Source organism: Palaemon carinicauda, chromosome 44 (assembly GCF_036898095.1).
Source record: "Palaemon carinicauda isolate YSFRI2023 chromosome 44, ASM3689809v2, whole genome shotgun sequence".
NCBI classification, from domain to species: domain Eukaryota; kingdom Metazoa; phylum Arthropoda; class Malacostraca; order Decapoda; family Palaemonidae; genus Palaemon; species Palaemon carinicauda.
In genome coordinates this window covers 42,562,826-42,584,120 of record NC_090768.1, presented here as the reverse complement: position 1 = coordinate 42,584,120, position 21,295 = coordinate 42,562,826, and the positions used below count along the sequence as shown (strand labels likewise).

The 21,295-nt window shown below is 41.2% G+C and overlaps 1 protein-coding gene across 2 annotated transcripts in view; it reads right to left on the bottom strand.

Moving 5' to 3' along the window:
• LOC137634456 (E3 ubiquitin-protein ligase RNF14-like) overlaps positions 1 to 18,430 on the bottom strand; it is a 66,958-nt gene extending 48,528 nt beyond the window's left edge. Inside the window, exons 1-4 of one of the 2 annotated variants that reach the window (XM_068366858.1) lie at positions 18,333 to 18,430; positions 7,058 to 7,249; positions 4,353 to 4,486; positions 964 to 1,584 (exon numbers count right to left, since the gene is read on the bottom strand). In XM_068366858.1, the coding sequence (XP_068222959.1) occupies positions 964 to 1,584; positions 4,353 to 4,486; positions 7,058 to 7,249; positions 18,333 to 18,369 (984 nt within the window). In that variant the 5' untranslated portion in view covers positions 18,370 to 18,430. The remainder of the gene's footprint in view (positions 1 to 963; positions 1,585 to 4,352; positions 4,487 to 7,057; positions 7,250 to 18,332) is intronic. The other variant, XM_068366857.1, reaches the window with a different exon arrangement.
• Positions 18,431 to 21,295: the final 2,865 nt, after the last annotated feature.

Here is a 21,295-nt window from a genome sequence, read left to right as displayed (position 1 = left end):
AACCTGTATAGCGATCACTGGCGAGTTTTTACTGTTTTTTGTCTGTCGAGCAACAGAGTTGCAGCTATTATATATTCACCGGCTAAGTTTAATATTTAAAAAAAAGTTATTCACAAAATTCTTAATTCTTTAGGGCTGAGGTGCCTATATTCCTACTGAATTCTGGGAGGAACAGCCGCTTATAATCTATGGGGTTATGATGAAATAATACTGTACTTTGAGTATTGTACTTCTCAAGCACTTTCAACTTGAATAACACAGAAGCAAAGTTACTTAGCATAAGCTAACTCCTTAAATACATACATACATACATACATATACCAAGGCACTTCCCCAATTTTGGGGGGTAGCTGACATCAACAAATGAAACAAAAACAAAAAGGGGACCTCTACTCTCTACGTTCCTCCCAGCCTGACAAGGGACTCAACAGAGCTCAGATGGTACTGCTAGGGTGCCACAGTCCACCCTCCCCCATTATCCACCACAGATAAAGCTTCATATTGCTGAATCCCCTACTGCTGCTACCTCCGCGGTCATCTAAGGCACCGGAGGAAGCAGCAGGACCCCTTAAATAAAAGCAACTAACTAACAATACAGCAGTTGAAAACAAACCACACACAGTAATGATAAATAAACCCACTGCTTTTCACCTTCAGCCACAGAAAAGTCTGTTCTCAAGCACATTTGTATCAAAATAAATACAGATCTATCTATTTAAGTTATGAGTATGCAAATAAGTACTGCACTGTATATATATGTATATGATCTATACAGGTCCACACATATACTGCATAGGTCTTAAACAATATATAAATAATATAACAATATCAAAATCAATTTAAATTCTTTACTATAGATTTTTTTTATGTTCAGCAAGTTTTATGGCTATAAGCTCTCAAGTAGGAGAAAAAAAAAGGCTTGTTTAAATTACATTAAATTAATATCAAAAACAAAATTCTTACCTGTTTTGGGTTGGCCTCAGACTCACATTTATCTTCTGGACATCTGAGAAACTTTATGTTACCTTCACTGATTTGTATCTCAAAGTAAGATGCCATACACTCCTTGCAATATACGTGTCTACAAGGCCAAAACTCAAGGCAATTTGCACCAGACTTGTCCATGAAGCAAACTTTACATTCAAAGTTCCTGGTGTCAAAGAATTTTTTTCTCATCTCTTCATCGTAGTCTCTGAGAAGTTTCAATAAGTTTGTCTTTGGGGCTATGTCTTGAATAGTTCTGCTGTCATAATTCTGACTATTCTGTCTCGACACTATCAAACTGATTGCCCCGGTTACAGCACTATTCCTATCACTCTCACTATCTACACCATCTACACTACAAAGTTGAGCTCTTGCTTCATCCTCAGGCACGATACCATTATCCTGGTTTGTATCTGGACTGTTTTGTGCAATACAGATTGAGGATTGCCTTACAGGTTTAATGGTTTCCACATTTAAAATGTCTGAGATCCCCAGAAGATTAAGAGTTTCATCCTTAAGGAACTGGGACCATGTAAACATGATGACATCACCTTTGTTTTCTTCCCATAGTCGATCTAGTTCCTGGCAGAGTTGCGTTAACTGTAAGTAAATACAAATAAATGGGTAATTATCAGCGTAGAGAAAAACGTGACTTACATTTACAAAAATATTCAACCTCAGTCTTTCAAATTAAAAAGTTTTCTAGAGAAAAAACATTTCCAGATGGTCTAGAGGTGAATATCTCTTGCATTTTAGCCATCTTTGTCTATGTAAACTGGGGCTTTCATAAGGTCTTCAGCTGATATTAACATAATAAATTCAGTGATTTGATTAAATAGTAATAATAAATGTCCCAAGAAACTAAGAAATAAAATCCCAAAAAAATATAATTGTAAAATAGTATATTTAACTGACCTTCCATCAAAATTACATAAAAATTGTCTTCTGATACAAGTCAAGTCAAGGACTAAACATGGCTCAGTTCTTGAGATATGATCATAGGTACCAATCACTAAAACATACCTTTGTTGTCTCAACCAGTTTCATAAACCTATGGTCCAATTATTGATCAGCAATTTTAATTTAGTGGTCCTTACATAAATGCTACCCCCAATACACATTCATAATTAGTTTCAAATAATCAATGTTAGTTTTTTGTGTTACCCATTTAGCCTCTACATGAACTGCCTCTTGAGGTTTACTTTTCAATCACTCTGTTTTTCTCTGAAGTTGATACTAATTTTTTCTGTTCCCTTTGGGGTCTTCTCAGTGAACTGTCTCTAACCTCTTTTAACTTTAACATTGTTCCAACTTTCCCTTGTCTCTGACAAACATATTCTCTGGGAAACACTGCAAGGATAGAAATGTGACACGGCTTGGTTAAACTACTTAATGATCACAATAATCCTCCAGTAAGGGCTCACAGTCATTCTTCACATCCCTTAGCCAAGTTTTATCTTTCTAATTGAGTCTGACAACACAGTGAATAAGAGCATAAAGATCACTGGGAAGATGAAGTTTGCCTAACACAAGAACACCTCTCAATTCTAGAAAAACCATAAAATGACTTTAGACAATGACCAAAGATTGAAACCCACAGATGATTTGTGCAGAGCAATCTAGAAATGTAATCGAGTTTATAAGCACATACTTTTGGATAACAAAAGGCATTGTCATCAATTCCTAATCACTATGTCCCGAACTGCAAAAAACAAAGACAACCACTACTCCTTCAGTGGAAATAGAAGTTACTTTACTGAACAAAAACGACAAAGACATTACACCACCTGACAAAGTTCCTGCAAAAGTAGTGCTTTCAGAAAAGTGAAGGGGAGAGAAAGGTAAGAGTCACGCAAATCCTATCAATTGGTCTTCACTGGGGTTCTTCGATTGCATCTTTTATATGTTCTTCTTCCAGGAGTAGCAGTGAAGACTCGCTGACGAAGGTGAAGTGAGGAGGAACTTGCTGTTCTCCTTCTAAGGGGTGTGTCCAGGCAGATGACGACATTCCAATGGGGAAAGAGATGACAGGAATTCTATGAAGAGACAACTCAACCAGGTGATGAAAGTATAGTGCCTTTCCAAAAACAGGAAGACACTGACAGAAAGAAGGGTGGTGCCCCTCCCCATCACACTCGAAGGCAGCAGAATCTCCTCTCTTCGTCGGAGCACAAAGATGTCCAATGAAAGCCAACTTCCTCAAGGTTACGTTGACGTCAACAGGCCACAATTGCGAGAGAATAAACAGCAAACAGAAATGTAGTTTGACTGGCGAAAGAATGTGGACATAGGCAAGTTGCACAAACAACTGTCACCTATATATAGTCATCGGGGAAACTGAAAAACCTCTTCTCCTTAATATCCCTCTCACATGACCATCTGCTGACAAAATTACCAAAAAGTATACTATTAAAACAGTCAAGTGACTACGCCAGAAATAGGTCTATACCAGGGAGCTGAAGAATAAGTGGGAGCTCAGTGGCCCGTTGGATGAGAGAGGCTCCCTTACCACCCAGCTGTAACTACTGCCAACTCGGTGAAGTTTTAACAGCAGTATCCAGCCTTGCTGAAAGCAGACTCCTATTAAAGGATAAGGGTTTGTATACATGTAAGTACAATTGAGACCATTATACCCATCCATTTGGATGAGATGCGAGATACATACTCCACTGCAACATCATAACTGCTTGTAAAAAATATAAAATGAGCACTACGTCAAGACCATATTTCCTCTTCGGTGTGAAAAAAAAATCATTTGTTGATTAACAAAAAGCTTGAAAATAAATTTGTTTCACTTTATCTGATAATCATCCAACTCCTATCTTTAAGGTTACCAAATTCTTTAATTGTTAAATAATAGGAAAGATAGCTCCCCGATAAATAAAACTTGAATTTCCACCAATGTCCAATAATAAAAGTTATACACTTGATAGGGGTCATCCACACTACATCTTTACCAAGATTGTTCATCTAATCTTGATAGATCATAAAAACATGAAAACTCACAAACACAAAAGGCATGGGCAGAAACACAACTTTCCTTTAACGGAAGAGGTAATGATTTCCTTCATCTATACAGTATTAAAATCATGACAATAAACCAAACCCTGAAATGTCACACACACACACACACAAAAAAAAGGGAAAAAAAATAATCATTTCCATTTCTAGGGAGACAGACAATTCAATAAAGATGGGCTTGTAATGTACTGTACTTGCTTTTGGAGATATTTGTTACCTTAGGTGGAAACACTATACAGTACTGGAGTGACAATAAACCTTATAGAAAACTTACCAGTGCTCTAAAAAATGCAATAACTATTACTCACTTCCTTATAACGTAAGGATTCCAGAGCTACAGTACTTACTTGTGCTCTATTCAACCACTTGCAAGAGAGAGTAAATGAAGGTGGCAAAGTTGATGGATACGTCGGAGGAAAAGTAAAATGAACATATAACGGCGGCAAATGTTCCACACAGTGTTTCTCTTCATGGCCCACACCTGAAATTAAAAGGGCATGAAAGAAATTTTAGGATGTATTTACCATTTCTATCAGTGAGATATTAATGTTTTCAAAATTAATTTTAGTTTCTATGTCATTGCAGAATTGATTTCATTATGCAAAAACTGTTAATTTTAATGGCAGCTTTTTACTTGCTTCTGTGAAAAAAAAAAATAGAGGCATCACAGTTGAACACAAATATAACATGACAAATTTATAAATAATTTGTATTTTTCTTAACTATACAAAACTGAGTCCTTTACTATAAGGGTAGAAATACACCAAAACCCGAGTCCTTTACAATAGGAGTAGAAATACAGCAAAAGCTAGAACATGGCAATTAAAAATCTTATTCCCGGTGCAAATGTACCAGTCTGCAGTTAACTGGCCGGCCGCTAGAAGGCCACCATGTATATACATCAGTCAACCAGTGATCCCAAGCACTTTGACTGTAGCCAGGGCTTCCTTCGGGGTAGTGATGTCAGGCAAGTGTGAGTAAAGGACTCGGGTTTGTACAATTAGGAAAAATACAAATAATTCTACAATTTGTCATTTGTTCCTACACAATAATACAAACCATCATCCTTTATTATGGGAGACTTATCCTTAGGAGGGAAGAAGTCACCTTCCAACTGGCTGGAATTTTACCCGGGAGCCGAAGATTTTTCCCGTTAGGCAGAAGAATCCTGGCTCCTTACACCTCATGAACCATCTTGTAAGAGGACTAGGACACAACCTGTGTTTCAAAGTACTTGGTTGGGCATCAACCTTTGTGGTGTATCCAGACAGACATGATGATAAGGCTATAATATAGATCAGTGAGTTTGCCTGGAAACAAGAAACTCCTCCCTCGAAATGAGAGGAAAAGACTCCCTTATGACAATCATAAGGTAGCCGAGAGCTGGGTGAACTTACCTCTGCTTGCTTCAGGACGAGTCCAGGTAGTGAGGATCTCGATGCTGTATCCCAAGAAAGGGGAAGATTGAAAGATATAAAAATGACAAATTTGGAAGTAATTTGTGTTTTTCCTAACGATACAAACCTGTAGCTATTTCTATGGGTATTACTTTCGGCAAAGCTGAATGAAGAGTCATTAGCAGTTTAGCGAGGATTAACCACCCACCAGCTAGTTAGAGGGGGTGGGGGTAGTAGCTACCCCTCTCACTCGCACACCTGTGTTTGTAATTCACTTTTCTTGGAGGTAGGACTCCAAGGGGGACTGGTTCTGAGGGCCATTTTGTAATTTGTTCCACAACTAAAATACAATCCAATACTATTTATAGGGGTTGACTCACTCATTAGGAGGGTGGAAGTCGCTGCCAATTTGGCTTTTGGCTCTGGCCTGGGGGTTCCCCCTTATATGTGTTACTACATAGTAGGTGGAAACCATACACCTCGCTAAAACCTTTCTATGCATGGTCTGCAGCCTACACAAGTTGTGTGTTTGTGATACAGTACTAGCAATGTGACTATCAAGGTAAGAGTTCTTCCGAGATATAGGAATTGTCCGAGGTCACCAAGACATACCCAATATCCCCCTCCCCGGGGTATAGGGACGTAACAATATTGATACAATACCAGGTTACACAAGCGAACAATGGTTTACCCGCAGTTGGTTAAGGTCAGATTTGCAGAGGACCCTGGATGCTAATTTTCCCAAGAGAAGGGAGGATGAAGGAAAGAAAAGAGCCAGTCATTATTATTCATTCAATCAGACTAAAACCAGGTAACCAATGACCTCAACTTCCTGCTACTTGTCCTTCAAGGAGCTTGAGGTGTTAAAACCAGTTGTTGTGCAGCCACCACAGGACCGATATTGAACATATCGAGTCTCATGTGGCTTACCTCTTGCAGGTAATGGGCGGTGAAGGTCGTTTGACGCTTCACACGCCCGCTTGTAGAACCTGCACCATAGAGTAGTTACGTTTGAAGACCAGGGACGTAGCAATGCCCATGACATTGTGTACTCTGGGTCGACGTGTCGGGGGAGGATCTGGATTTAGTGCGAGTCAATGACCTTGCGAATCCAAGCAGAGATGGTGTTCTTCATGATCCTCCTCTGGACCTTCCCCGTGCTGATGAAGAGTGCTGGTACACCGGGGTGCACTGCTGATGTTCTTTTGAGGTAGTACCTCAAACTCCTTACTAAACATAAGTAGCAGTTGATCTGGATTATCGGTTACAGAACGGAGACTCGTTATCCGGAAGGAATTGAATCTAGGATCCGTTACCCGCGGATTTTGAGTCTTTGCAACAAAATCAGGGACGAAGCTAAAGCTTACCACTCCTCATCCCCTTGAATGGGCGATGTCATACGAGAGACACGAGAGACCATGAAGTTCGATAACTCTTTTGGACGAAGCCAAGGCAAGTAGGAACACCGTCTTCAACATGAAGTGGTGATCTGTTTGTTAGTAGGCTATGGGAACAAGATTCTATTTACTGTAAACATGAACATAATATAGTTATTTCCAATCCTATTTTTTTAACAAGTATATGGTAAATCATTACCTAAAGAGGATCACCTGAAACCAAAATAGAATAAAAGATCCAAATCAATCTAAACTTACCATTTTCCTTAATCTGCATTTCAACCAGGGTAAAATCTGGTGGCAGATCTAAACTGATTGCTAGCTCACCGCCCTTTCTGATTTGCTCTTCATCTTGATCTTGTGCTAATGTAAAACCATCCAAGTAGATACTTGCCAATGCAAGCAATTCATCATCTTGCTCCTCTGCATCAAGAGACATAGTCTTCACCTCTGTTGACATACAAAAAGATTACAGTAAATAATTAACTTTATGGTATATGGTAATACATAATTCTTAATACTACAGTGATATGATAATAAATATTGAAATGTTAGATTCCCACCAATTTCATAAACTTCATTTATATTTTCTAATTTTTGTTAGCACATTTCATTTAAGGCAAATCCTCATGTCATGTGTTGTGAGGTCATCAAAAAACCAAACATTAAACATTTACTTTCTCATAACTGAAATAATGTAACCAAGTCTTTACTCCTTCGAAGCATGTTATGTATTTGTGCTTAGAAAAATATCTGCAGTGAATAGTTTCCTCAAAGACTGCTGTCACATACCACGCAGAATAATATTGGTAATCCCATACAGTACTGTACTGTAATTTACTCCAGGTTCATAGAAATCAACAAGAATTACTGTACGAAAAAAAAATTTTCAATGAGATTTACTTTTATATTTACATGGAAATCACATTAATATGTTATTTTCATTAGTAAAATAAATTTTTGAATATACTTACCCGATAATCATGTAGCTGTCAACTCTGTTGCCGACAGAAATCTACGGTCGGGATACGCCAGCGATCGCTATACAGGTGGGGGTGAACACCACAGCGCCATCTGTGGTCAGGTACTCTAGTACTTCTTGTCAACACCACCTCAATTTTTTCCTCGGTCCACTGGTTCTCTATGGGGAGGAAGGGTGGGTCAATTAAATCATGATTATCGGGTAAGTATATTCAAAAATTTATTTTACTAATGAAAATAACATTTTTCAATATTAATCTTACCCGATAATCATGTAGCTGATTCACACCCAGGGTGGTGGGTGGAGACCAGCATACATGTTAACACAGAAGCTAAGTATCCCGTATTTTATTTTATTAGTTATTCAAAAATAACATAAAATAAATAAGTACCTGGTAAGGAAGACGACTTGAACCATTACTCTGCCTTTATTAAGTACGTCTTTCTTACTGAGCGTAGCGGTCCTCTTAGGATGCTGAACGACTCTTAGGTGCTGAAGTATAAAGGGCTGCAACCCATACTAAAGGACCTCATCACAACCTTTAACCTCGGCGCTTCTCAAGAAAGAATTGACCACCCGCCAAATCAACAAGGATGTGGAAGGCTTCTTAGCCAACCGTACAACCCATAAAAAGTATTCAAGAGAAAGGTTAAAAAGGTTATGGGATTATGGGAATGTAGTGGCTGAGCCCCCGCCTACTACTGCATTCGTTGCTACGAATGGTCCCAGGGTGTAGCAGTTCTCGTAAAGAGACTGGACATCTATGAGATAGAATGATGCGAACACTGACTTGCTTCTCCAATAGGTTGCATCCATAACACTCTGCAGAGAACGGTTCTGTTTGAGGGCCACTGAAGTAGCCACAGCTCTCACTTCATGTGTCCTTACCTTCAGCAAAGCAAGGTCTTCTTCCTTCAGATGAGAATGTGCTTCCCTAATCAGGAGCCTGAATAGGTAAGAAACTGAGTTCTTAGACCTTGGAAGAGAAGGCTTCTTGATAGCCCACCATAAGGCTTCTGATTGTCTTCGTAAAGGTTATGACCTTTTTAGATAGTACCTAAGAGCTCTAACTGGGCAAAGTACTCTCTCCAGTTCGTCCCCCACCAAGTTGGACAGGCTTGGGATCTCGAACGACTTAGGCCAAGGACGTGAAGGAAGCTCGTTTTAGCAAAAAACCGAGCTGCAAGGAACATGTAGCCGTTTCAGATGTGAAAACTATGTTCCTGCTGAAGGCGTGGATCTCACTTACTCTTTTAGCTGTTGTCAAGCACACGAGGAAAAGAGTTTTTAATGTGAGGTCCTTAAAAGAGGCTGATTGGAGAGGTTCAAATCTTGATGACATAAGGAACCTTAGGACCACGTCTAGATTCCAGCCTGGAGTGGACAACCGACGTTCCTTTGAGGTCTTAAAAGACCTAAGGAGGTCCTGTAGATCTTTGTTGGTGGAAAGATCCAAGCCTCTGTGGCGGAAAACCGCTGCCAACATACTTCTGTAACCCTTAATCGTAGGAGCTGAAAGGGATCTTACGTTCCTTAGATGTAACAGGAAGTCAGCAATCTGGGTTACAGTGGTACTGGATGAGGAAACTGCATTGGCCTTGTACCAGCTTCGGAAGACTTCCCCTTTAGACTGATAGACTCTGAGAGTGGATGTCCTCCTTGCTCTGGCAATCGCTCTGGCTGCCTCCTTCGAAAAGCCCCTAGCTCTTGAGAGTCTTTCGAAAGTCTGAAGGCAGTCAGACGAAGAGCGTGGAGGTTTGGATGTACCTTCTTTACGTGAGGTAGACGTAGAAGGTCCACTCCTAGAGGAAGAGTCCTGGGAATGTCGACCAGCCATTGCAGTACCTCTATGAACCATTCTCTCGCGGGCCAGAGCGGAGCCAACCAACGTCAGCCGTGTCCCTTTGCGAGAGGCGAACTTCTGAAGTACCCTGTTGACAATCTTGAACGGCGGGAATGCATACAGGTCGAGATGGGACCAATCCAGCAGAAAAGCATCCACGTGAACCGCTGCTGGGTCTGGAATCGGAGAACAATACAACGGGAGCCTCTAGGTTATCGAGGTAGTGAACAGATCTATGGTTGGCTGACCCCACAGGGCCCAAAGTCTGCTGCAAACATTCTTGTGAAGGGTCCACTCTGTGGGGATGACCTGACCCTTCCGGCTAAGGCGATCTGCCATGACATTCATATCGCCCTGAATGAACCTCGTTACCAGCGTGAGCTTTCGATCTTTTAACCAGATGAGGAGGTCCCTTGCGATCTAGAACAACTTCCACGAATGAGTCCCTCCCTGCTTGGAGATGTAAGCCAAGGCTGTGGTGTAGTCAGAGTCCACCTCCACCACCTTGTTAAGCTGGAGGGACTTGAAGTTTATCAAGGTCAGATGAACCGCCAACAGCTCCTTGCAATAGATGTGAAGTGTCCTTAGCTCCTGATTCCATGTTCCCGAGCATTCCTGTCCGTCCAAAGTCGCACCCCAGCCCGTGTCTGATGCGTCAGAGAAGAGACGGCGGTCGGGTCTCTGAACAGCCAAAGGTAGACTTCCTTGAGAAGAAAGCTGTTCTTTCACCACGTGAGAGTAGACCTCCTCTCTTCGGAAACAGGAACTGAGATCGTCTCTAGCGTCATGTCCTTTATCCAGTGAGCCGCTAGATGATACTGAAGGGGGGGAGGTGGGGTCTCCCTAACTCGATGAACAGTGCCAGCGATGAAAGTGTCCCTGTTAGACTCATCCACTACCTGACTGAGCATCGGTTCCTTCTCAGCATGCTCTGGATGCAATCTAGGGCTTAGTATATCTTTGGGGCCGACGGAAAAGCCCGAAAAGCTCGACTCTGAAGATCCATACCCAGGTAGACAATGGTCTGGGATGGGACGAGCTGGGACTCCTCAAAATTGACCAGGAGGCCCAGTTCCTTGGTCAGATCCATAGTCCATCTGAGAATCTCCAGACAGCGACGACTTGTGGGAGCTCTTAAAAGCTAGTCGTCTGACGGAGCCGGACACAAGATCATGGTACTGCTGCACAGTCTGTGAACTGTCAACCATGGGGAAGCGAGGAAGTACAGTGACAACCCGAAGCTGTCTAGACTGTCTGGGTCGTACAGACAACTCCTTATCGGGTTGCTGAGGTTGCCGCACTGCGTCACAACAAGACACTTCTGCTGGTTGTTGAACGTCTTCCCAGTGACACACTGACTCCGTAAACAAAAAATCCTCTAACAAGGACTAAGCTTGGACTGCATGTCTTGCAACACAGCTCAAGGTCTATGGGAGCAGGTGTGGTAACAGACGGGGTTAGCGACTGAAGTGGAACCATTACCCTCCCTGGAAGCATGCTATGCTTAAATAAAAGTCCATAGGAGGCTAAGCAGCTAAAGGCTCCTCTCCAAATGACAGAGTCCTCAAGGGAAAATCAGAAGGAGGGAGAATAGCACTTTCTCATCTACAGGAACCATATCCGAGAAAAGCTAAGTTCTCTCAGTGAGGGTTTCACTGGTGCAAAAGCAGCAGACTAGAAGGCAACGTTATGAAACTGCTTGACAGTCTAGTGAGTTGGCAACAACCAAAGATGTGTGACTGAGAAGCATGCGGTAAGGTATGCAGAGCATGCTGTATGTAGAGCATGCTGTATGTAGAGCATGCTGTAAGGTAAGCAGAGCATGTTGCATGGCGTGCGGCTTATGCTGCATGGGATGAGGCTCATGCTGCATGGGATGAGGCTCATGCTGCATGGTATGAGACTCATGCTGCATGGGATGAGGCTCAAGCTGCAAGGGATGAGGCTTATGCCGCATGCGTTGAGGAGGATGCCGCATAGTATGAGGCTCCTGCCTCATGGGTTGAGGCGGTTGCCGCATAGCATGAGGCTTTTGCCTCATGGTTTGAGGAGGATGCCGCATAGCCTGAGGCTCCTCATAAGCATGAAGCTGCCTCATGGGTAGAGGAGGATTTTTTAAAGAAATCTGAACCTGACACTAATCTAGCTGTCCGAGGATTTACCTGGTGAGACATCAGTCTCTTTACCAGCGAGTTTTACCAGATTTCCCCGGGCCACCACGAGACACAATTGGTAGTAATTCATTCAAATTACCCCTAATGAGTCAATATGGATAAATATCAACACAACATCGTGTTCAAATAGAAATAAATTTCTACCTCATACTTGGGATCGAACGCTAGCCCCTTCTAATGAAAGGCCAGGTCGAAACCAACCATGCCACGAGAGCCCATTCAAGAGTTGAGGTTCTTGCCTCAAGAGTGGAGGTGGCTGCCGCAAGAGTTGAGGTTGCTGCCTCAAGGATGGTGGAGGTGGCTGCCGCAAGAGTTGAGGTTGCTGCCTCAAGGATGGTGGAGGTTGCCGCAACGCAAGAGGTTGCTGCATAGCGCTGGTATCTGGCAACTCCCAGTGCGGCAGCTCACGCGTGGAGGTAGGTTGAGGAACCTCAACCTCATACGTCTGGCAGGGTGGACTGCGCAGAGGTGGAGTTGAGGTTGCTGCCTCGAGGATGGTGGAGGTTGTCGCACCGCAAGAGGTAGCTGCCTCGAGGATGGTTGTAATGCAAGATACTCCTGCCTCAAGGGTAGAGGAGGTTGTAAGGCATAAGGCTCCTGCCCCCATTGTTGAGGAGGTTGCTGCGTGGTAAGAGGCTCCTGCCTCAAGGAAAGTGGAGGTTGCTGCACAGCGCTGGTATCTGGCAACTCCCAACGCGGCAGCTCACACATGGAGGTAGCTTGAGGAACCTCAACCTCCTACGTCTGGCAGATTGTACTGCGCAGAGGAGGAGGTGTATTAACCTTCTCTGCCTGAAACTCCCGCATCAACACCGCAAGCTGCGACTGCATTGTCAGCAGCATAGACCACTAGAGTTAGAGAAAGACAACAACAAACGGAGCTACTGTCCGTTGAAACTGAGGGTCTAAAACAGCTGGTGCGGCAACAGACGGAGTTACTGTCTGTTGCGATACCACCGTGCCTCTCTGGGAGGTGTGCAGTTGTCGTACTGCAGCAAGTCCGAACTGACCCAGTGCTACAGGCACCACCTAGGAGTTGGACTTGCGCGGAAGGGACCGACTTGCACTTAAAAGCTGCAAGATTTGGTCCATGGTTTCTGCGAGAAACCTCTTCCGCAGACGAGGAATAAATGGGCTCTCTCGTCTTTGTGTGGGTGGGGTGATCACGTCGGCTACGTGAGTTGGTTACACCCGAAACCACGGAGGGAAACGTCTGTTCGTCGATCAAGGCCTGCTGAACCCATAAGTCCTTCGACATTACTTCTCCCCTGGGCTTGGGAGCTTGTAAGAGGTCCCAGACTAGGCGAACAACTGGCACGAACAGACGAACCCTCGAACGCAACACTGTAACACTTTGCGTGTATCACTTTATCACTTTTGATTTTCTGTTTGCACTTATTTCACTGAACTCGAAACTTTAAGTGGTTTGTACCTGAAACACGCAATTCTATCCTTCATTAAAAGTTAGTAATTGCGAAAACAGTATTACAATGTAACAGAAAAACATAATGAAAGATAAATAATTCAGTGGCTGGAAAAGAGATTAAACACTAGATCAAATAAACTACGTTTAAAATCTCTCACCGCATAAAGTCTGAGAACAAGAATAAAACTCTAGAAACGTTTACCTTCTTCCCCTAAAGAGACTAGGGAGAAGAGCAAAAACGATAACAACGATACCCGCTTGAACGAAACGTTTATCCTCCTCTCTCTCCCTCCGTCTCTATCTCTCTCTCTCTCTTGACTTAGCACCTGAGAGAAGAGCCCAATTATATATATCGTTAAAACATATTATTGTTAAAGGAAAAAAACTGAAAGGTTTCCCAAATAAAAATTTCCTTTATTAGAATAGAACCATTTAAGCTAAGAAAGAATGAACAAAACGCTAGAATCGGTTTACTCTTACTGCAACGTGACACCGTGATAGACTCTCTCTCTATCGTAACGATAGAGCGCAAATTGAACGTTCTGAACGTCAACAACTGCAGAGACAAAACAAAACGTTAGTTCAACTTTGAAAACAGTACAAGACTATCAAAGAAATTCTTTCAAAAACATTAAAATGGCATAATATGTTAACAGGTAAAAACGAAATGACGGGCTCAAAGTTAATTAACTTCGGTTCCAAGAAAAGACCGCCTACTATTAGGAAAGGTCGAATATAAACAAATATAAAAATTAATTTTAATAAGTTTATAATAAAAGGAAGTTAATCAAAGAGGCCTATAAAAGGCGGAGAGATATAAAATAAATCTATAACTTTGTTAAGCAAAATTAAGAGAGACTATACTCTCTTCGACACCAACACTTCCGTCTAAGGGAAGGGTCGGCCATTTAAAAGTGAGAGAGAGTTCATACTCTCTTCGTACCAAAATTAAATCAAAAATTAAATCAAATTAATTCCAAAAACTTGCTAAGCTAATGATATAGCTTCCTGAATAGCGAAGGCTAAACTCTAGAGCAAATACATCACCAAATCGTGAGCAATAACTCCAGAATCAACAGCGTATCCATGTAGGTCTAGCCGGAGGCACGACAGAGGAAAAATTGAGGTGGTGTTGACAAGAAGTACTAGAGTACCTGACCACAGATGGCGCTGTGGTGTTCACCCCCACCTGTATAGCGATCGCTGGCGTATCCCGACCGTAGATTTCTGTCGGCAACAGAGTTGACAGCTACATGATTATCGGGTAAGATTAATATTGAAAAATTATGAAGTGTACAAAATGCAAGCTTCTCAACCTTTATATACGAATTTTATCTTATATCTTTCAGTCAACAGGCTCATACAGTACAGTACTTTGAAATTAGCAATGTGACTCGAGGGTAAAATTCACCAAATTAAACGAGAAATTCATATTAAAAAGAATACCAAAAGGTATTAGAGGACCTGGTACAGTATAGTTAAGGTGTATCAAAACAAATTTCCTGAACAACATTGCAATGTAAATCAAATTTATCATCCTAGTGTATATATCTATTACTAGTTAATCGTTAGTATTTTTCATTAAGAGAATGTTAAAACTAGACATAACTCGTCTATCGGTCATTGCTAACAACAATCGAACCGAATGAAAAAAAGGTTAGCATAAAAATCTCATCCCTTCACCTCATTCATTTTTAAACAAACAACAGACTAGCTAATTAATGGTATGATGTACAAACTTACATGGCTGAGCCAAAGTTATCCTTGCTTATGTTGCAGTAAATGCAGTTAATGCTATATAAAGAACCAGCTTTAAAAAATCATGAGTTTTTTTAAGTAATTTGTACTTTTACTAATACGTAATACAAACATGAGTCCTTTAATAGGAGTATGATTTCAACAAAGGTACTGTAGTTATAACTACCAACGGGTGATGGGGAAGCTTCGCCCACCCATCAGTCACCAAGTCAAGAACTGTAGTTAGGAATTTTTGGCCATTGTCTTTTAATAGGGCGCTAACCTTTAAAAAGGAAAAAGTCCCTATGAACTAGCTGGATCAACTGTCCCCTAAATTGTCAGGGCACCTGGTCCTGTAGAGGAACAAAGGTGTTAACTTTGCCAACCTCCTACATCTGTGCATAGGGATACTACCTCTCAGGGTCTGCTGATGCAATTGTCTGATGAGAAAATCTAGCTACAATGTTTATCAGCACGCCCAAGTACTTCACCCTCTGCTTAGGCTTAACTTGACTTTTCCCAATTTACCACAACCCCTAGATTGTGACAAAAGGAGAGCAGTTGGTCTTGATCTTGAAGTAACAGACTCTTAGAAAAATTTGGGAACAGCCACTCATTGAGATATAGTACCTCAACAGAGCTACCCTGTTCAAGGGGCCCAGGAGTCAACACTCTTGTGAAAACTTGGGGAGAGGGGGACAGTCCAAGACACAGGACTTTGAACTGATACAATACTCCTTTGAGGATGAAGAGGAGGCACTACTGTAGGACTGATGGACAGATACATACATAAATATACCAAGGCACTTCCCCTAATTTTGGGAGGTAGCCGACATCAAACAAATGAAAAAAAAATGGAACCTTTCCTCACTACGCTCCTCCCAGCCTGACGAGGGACTCAACCGAGTTCGGCTGGTACTGCTAGGGTGCCACAGCCCACCTGTTATCCACCACAGATGAAGCTTCATAACGCTGAATCCCCTACTGCTGCTACCTCCGCGGTCATCCAAGGCAACCGGAGGAAGAAGCAGGGCCTACTGGAACTGCGTTATAATTGCTCGCCATTCATTCCTATTTCTAGCACGCTCTCTTGCCTCTATCCCATCTATCCTCCTACCACCCAGAGCTTTCTTCACTCCATCCATACACCCAAACCTTGACCTTCCTCTTGTACTTCTCCTATCAACTCTTGCATTCATCGCCTTCTTTAGCAGACAGCCATTTTCCATTCTCTTAACATAGCCAAACCACCTCAACACATTCATATCCACTCTAGCTGCTGACTCATTTCTTACACCCGTTCTCACCCTAACTACTTCGTTTCTAACTCTATCTACTTGAGATACACCAGCCGTATTCCTCATACACTTCATCTCAAACACATTCAATTTCTGTCTCTCCGTCACTTTCATTCCCCACAACTCCGATCCAGTTGGCACAATCACTTTCTCATACAAAACTTTCTTTACAGATATTTAGAAATATTATCCTCTCTAATGGCAGACCACACAGTATTTGCCGTCTCCATGCTGAGCAGTTATCAGACCACTCTTGAACAACTTTGAGCACACTTTTCTCCTCCACTATTTTCACCCTTGCTGCCAAAGCTAACGCTTCCAGCAATTTTAAAAGTAAAGGCAGAAATGCCACTCCACCAAAGTTTAAGTGAGGGGAGGTTGACGATCTTCGAAGGGTATACATCCCAAAAGACTTCTACAACTAAGTGCCCATTGGCCTGACAGACTTCTCCTCACTCGTTGCAACTAGAAGAGGGGAAGGCCAACTTCAGCTCCCTTTCCTTTCTTCCTACCTCTACTGACTCTTCTGAACCTGTCAGCTGGGCATAAATGGGTAGAGCACTGTCTGCACCTTTCCTAGAGCAACTTGAAGCCTCAATCAGACTTTGGAAGCAGCCAGAGCTTTCTTCAAAATAATCCTGAAGGCATGGCAGAAACCAAAGGTCTCGGGTCACATCTTTCAAAGGGCCTGGACCCCTAAAGGTAATTGAAGGAAGAATGAGGGAGTCACGTCTAGCATTCCTCCACTTCTCCATTGCTGCTTAGATGTCCTTCTGAGGAAAGAAATGTGTAGCCTTCTGCACAAGGCCATTACCCAATGCCAACATCACCTACTGTCTAACTTATCAGGAGAATTGGGAAACATCCACATTCCTTCTCTTCAGGAGCCATTTGGCCCATTGGTTACCCGACTCGTGTTTAAAAAAGGTTGCCACCTTTGGACAGGACAGAACCAACTTCTTGTACTTCACCAACATCTTGGGATGAAGTAGGCGACTACAACAGACTACTGGTTAATCCAAGAAGCCATCTACAGGTTAGCCATGGAAGAGGTTTCCTTGGCAGCAGACTTAAGAATGGAAAAGAACGTGCCTTTTGTCCTGAGTTTCTTCAAGGCAATCCAGTTTTCACAACAGTAAATGGAGGATCAACAGGATGAGGTCTACAGGCTCACACTATCAGGAATGTAGAATTTCCTTTTTCAAGAAGGTGAGCTCAAGATAGGGACTGGCGAAATCTAACGAGGCCCTTTGCGTCAATAGGTGTAGGAGGAGATGATGACGATGATGAGGTTGTCCTGGTTACAAAAACCCTTCTCATAAAATTATTTTCATTTGTTTTAAACATGAAAAAGCTACTGATAACTTGGTTTGTAATTATAAATGGTGTTAAGTGCCTAGACTGATTGTGGTAGATACTATATAGTAAAGGAAAACATCATACTGCAACGACTAAGAAATGGCCCCGTTGCTGCTATTGTTTTTTTACTACTATGTGATTTTCCCTTTTTTTTATTTAAGGACAATTTTGACCCATAGAAAACAGTCTCCTTCATTAATCACCTCCTATACCACAACCTCCCAGGTAAGAAAGGACACAGCATCCCAAGTTAAGTAGGAACCTTAGATCCCAAGTTAAGTGGGAACCCTAGATCCCAAGTTAAGTGGGAACCCTAGATCCCAAGTTAAGTGGGAACCTTAGATCCCAAGTTAAGTGGGAACCTTAGATCCCAAGTTAAGTGGGAACCTTAAGATACCAAGTTAAATGGGAACCTTAGATCCAAAGTTAAGTGAGAACCTTAGATCCCAAGTTAGGTGGGAACCTTAGATTAGGTCATATTCCTATGTATATTCACCTGGTAAAATTGGTTCTCAGGCATGAAAATACATCTAGAAATGAAAATGGCAGCCATCTTCTAATGCTAAAGGAAATGCAAAATTCAAAAATTGATTTTAAGTGACGAAATATTTTTAGCGACAAACAATACATATAAGAAAGTTATTTGGCAATAAGAGCATCGAGAAGATATGAATAAATTTATCGCAATATATACAGGTGAATGTTAATATTTACCAATTTTTAGCCTCAGAAAATGATCATATACATTCATTACCCTTTTAAGGTCTGCTATGGATCAGCAAAAAGATTGTGCAAAAAGGGTAATCACTCGGTCGCAGCAGTGACACAACCTGTTACTAGAAAGAAAGGATGGGGGGTTCGGTTTACCAATGATTGTGCATAGGTAAAGATTCGTGCCACAAAAAAAAAGGAGGCAAATACCTCGTCAAGTTAAGAGCCCTGTCTTAGGGAAAGACAGGTCAAGGCTGGGAGCGTTTGTGCATCATCAACCAGTTCCTCCCGTGTAGATTTAAAATGGAGAAATCAACTAACCTAATCTTTCCCCCTAACCTAACCTACAAGCCGTGCCCTTACCTACTAAACCTAACAGGAGGGCTAACGCCCCCTGCGACCCCCCTTGCACTGCCGTATTCTAAGTTAGCCGTAATCATACATACAGGTGGCCGCTATCATACATACACCCCCAAGGATGTAACTTGCATGTTTTCCTGTTCCTCCAAACAGAGATGTATGTATGATGATGGATATAATCCATATTTCCCTTATTTTCAAACCTATCGCTAAAAATACAGCAGTCTAAAGGGGGTCGCAGGAGGGTTAGGTAAGTAGGTAAGGACACGGCTTGTATGTTAGGTTAGATGGTGTCCTACGCAAGCCGGAGGTCCTGTCTGTCATTATAAGAAGGCACCCTGGTCCCTAGCTGCTCACTCAGCAAAATAGGTTTGCGGCCATTCTATCAATTAACAGACAGGAGCAAAGTAGCTAAGCTTATACTTGGTAATGTGAATTATTATTTTTTTCTGTAACCATACATAATAGTTGATGAAAATTTGGTATGTTCCAGTGGGACGTTTGCATACTTCTAAGCTTAACGATTTCCCATAAAAATGAAGATAGGAATCGTTCGAAACAAGCACATGAAAACTAAAAGGTAGATAAAACTTTGAAATATACCTGACCGAAACTAAAAATTCACAAATTAGGATATAGCGGCTTATCCTACGATAGGACATGCCAGATAGATCTAACAAAAACAAAGGTTGCTTTTACAGAAAGTACACTTGAACTAAACTGGGCTACTTAATTTACCCTTAATTTTACGTAATTACTCTTATAAGCTGATTTACCACAATGTCACACCACAAAATAAGAATAATCCAGAATGGCCTAGTAATAGTCTCCTACAATGCTGACGTTTATGCTAAACTTGACTGTCACTATCAACATACAACAGCGGCTTTACAAATAAACCTTAATAATAAACATACATTTCAGAAAGCATTGTTATTTCAGAAGGAATTAACTAAGATATACTCACATAAGGCACATAAGACTTACCTAAATATCAGCAGCTGATATTCTTCGTGATTTCTTAGCCGACTACAGTTACAGTATATAAGGTGAGCTCGATAATTTGCTCACTTATATGCAATGTGGTAACCACAAGAAGGCCCACATAAGTTGCGTTCTATATAGCAATAATATGCATATATATGTTTACTCACTAAAATTACGAAATAAGTCATATATTTTTGTAAATTATACATTTCTTACATTATATTTTATTAAATTACTATCATATAATTAAAATTATTGACAATCTATAACTTTATTAAGTGCATATTTTATCAATAACCTTATTTTTAAAAACAAAACGAAGCTATATCGTCGCTATTTGACATAGCTGACATAATCATGAGCAAAATCAAAACATTTCAATACATTATGAAAGAAAGAACCATTGCAACACATTACGGACTCGATTAACAAAACACTTTACTTACATTTAGCAATTACATATAACAATTGGAATAATTAAAGTGTAACCTGTATTCTTTTATTCATTAAATTTCAGTAATGTATGGTATGGTAGCTGTCAATACTTTGCGCAATACTTAGGAATGCGTGACATACTTTTTTTCTTTTCATTTAAAAAGAAAGTCAATAGCGCTAGTTAGCCACTGTCATTATATAGAGTAGCATGACAAAACATTACAAAAGTAATGGAATTGAATACTGTAGGAAACGAAGTAGTCTACCTGCTTCTTGAAAGAATAAGAGTATGTGGATGAGGAGAGATTTCCAAAGCTTCCTTAGAGAACTTACGAAAGAGTTGATGACTCCCATTAAGCTTTTTTTAAGTGGAAGCTAAACTGTGAGAATATCAAACCAGGATGAGTTCTGGTCTGTTTTGATATTTCTATAAAATATTCGTATGATTACAATAAGGGGGAAAAAGCAATGGATCAAAACTTGTATTATTATTATTATTATTATTATTATTATTATTATTATTATTATTATTATTATTATTATTATTATTACATGCTAAGCTACAACCCTAGTTGGAAAAGCAGGAGGCAATGACCCCAGGGGCTCCAACAGGGAAAACAGCCCAGCAAGAGATCTCTAACCCAAGACAGTGGAAGGCCTTGGTACAGAGGCTATGGCACTACCCAAGACCAGAGAACAGTAGTTTGATTTTGGAGTGTCCTCCTAGAAGAGCTGCTTACCATAGCTAAAGAGTCCCTTCTACCCTTACCAAGAGGAAATTAGCCATTGAACAAATACTGTGTAATAATTAAGCCATTGAGCAAAGAAGAATTGTTTGGTAATCTCAGTGTTGTCATGTGTATGAGGAAAGAGGAGAATGTGTAAAGAATACCAGGCTATTCGGTGTGTGTGTGTGTGTGTGTGTGTGTGTGTGTGTGTGTGTGTGTGTGTGTAGGCAAAGGGAAAATGAACAGTAACCAGAGAGACTGCTCCAATGTAGTACTGCCTGGCCAGTCAAAGGACTCAGAAACTCTCTAGCAGTAGTATTTCAACGGGTGTCTTGTGCCTTAACCAATCTACTACCTACACAATTAGAAGCTGGGGTTAAGCTACAGAGATCAATAGGAAGTTTCCACATTACGAAATAATCTGACCGAAATTTGAGGGCTCATGTTGCTGACATC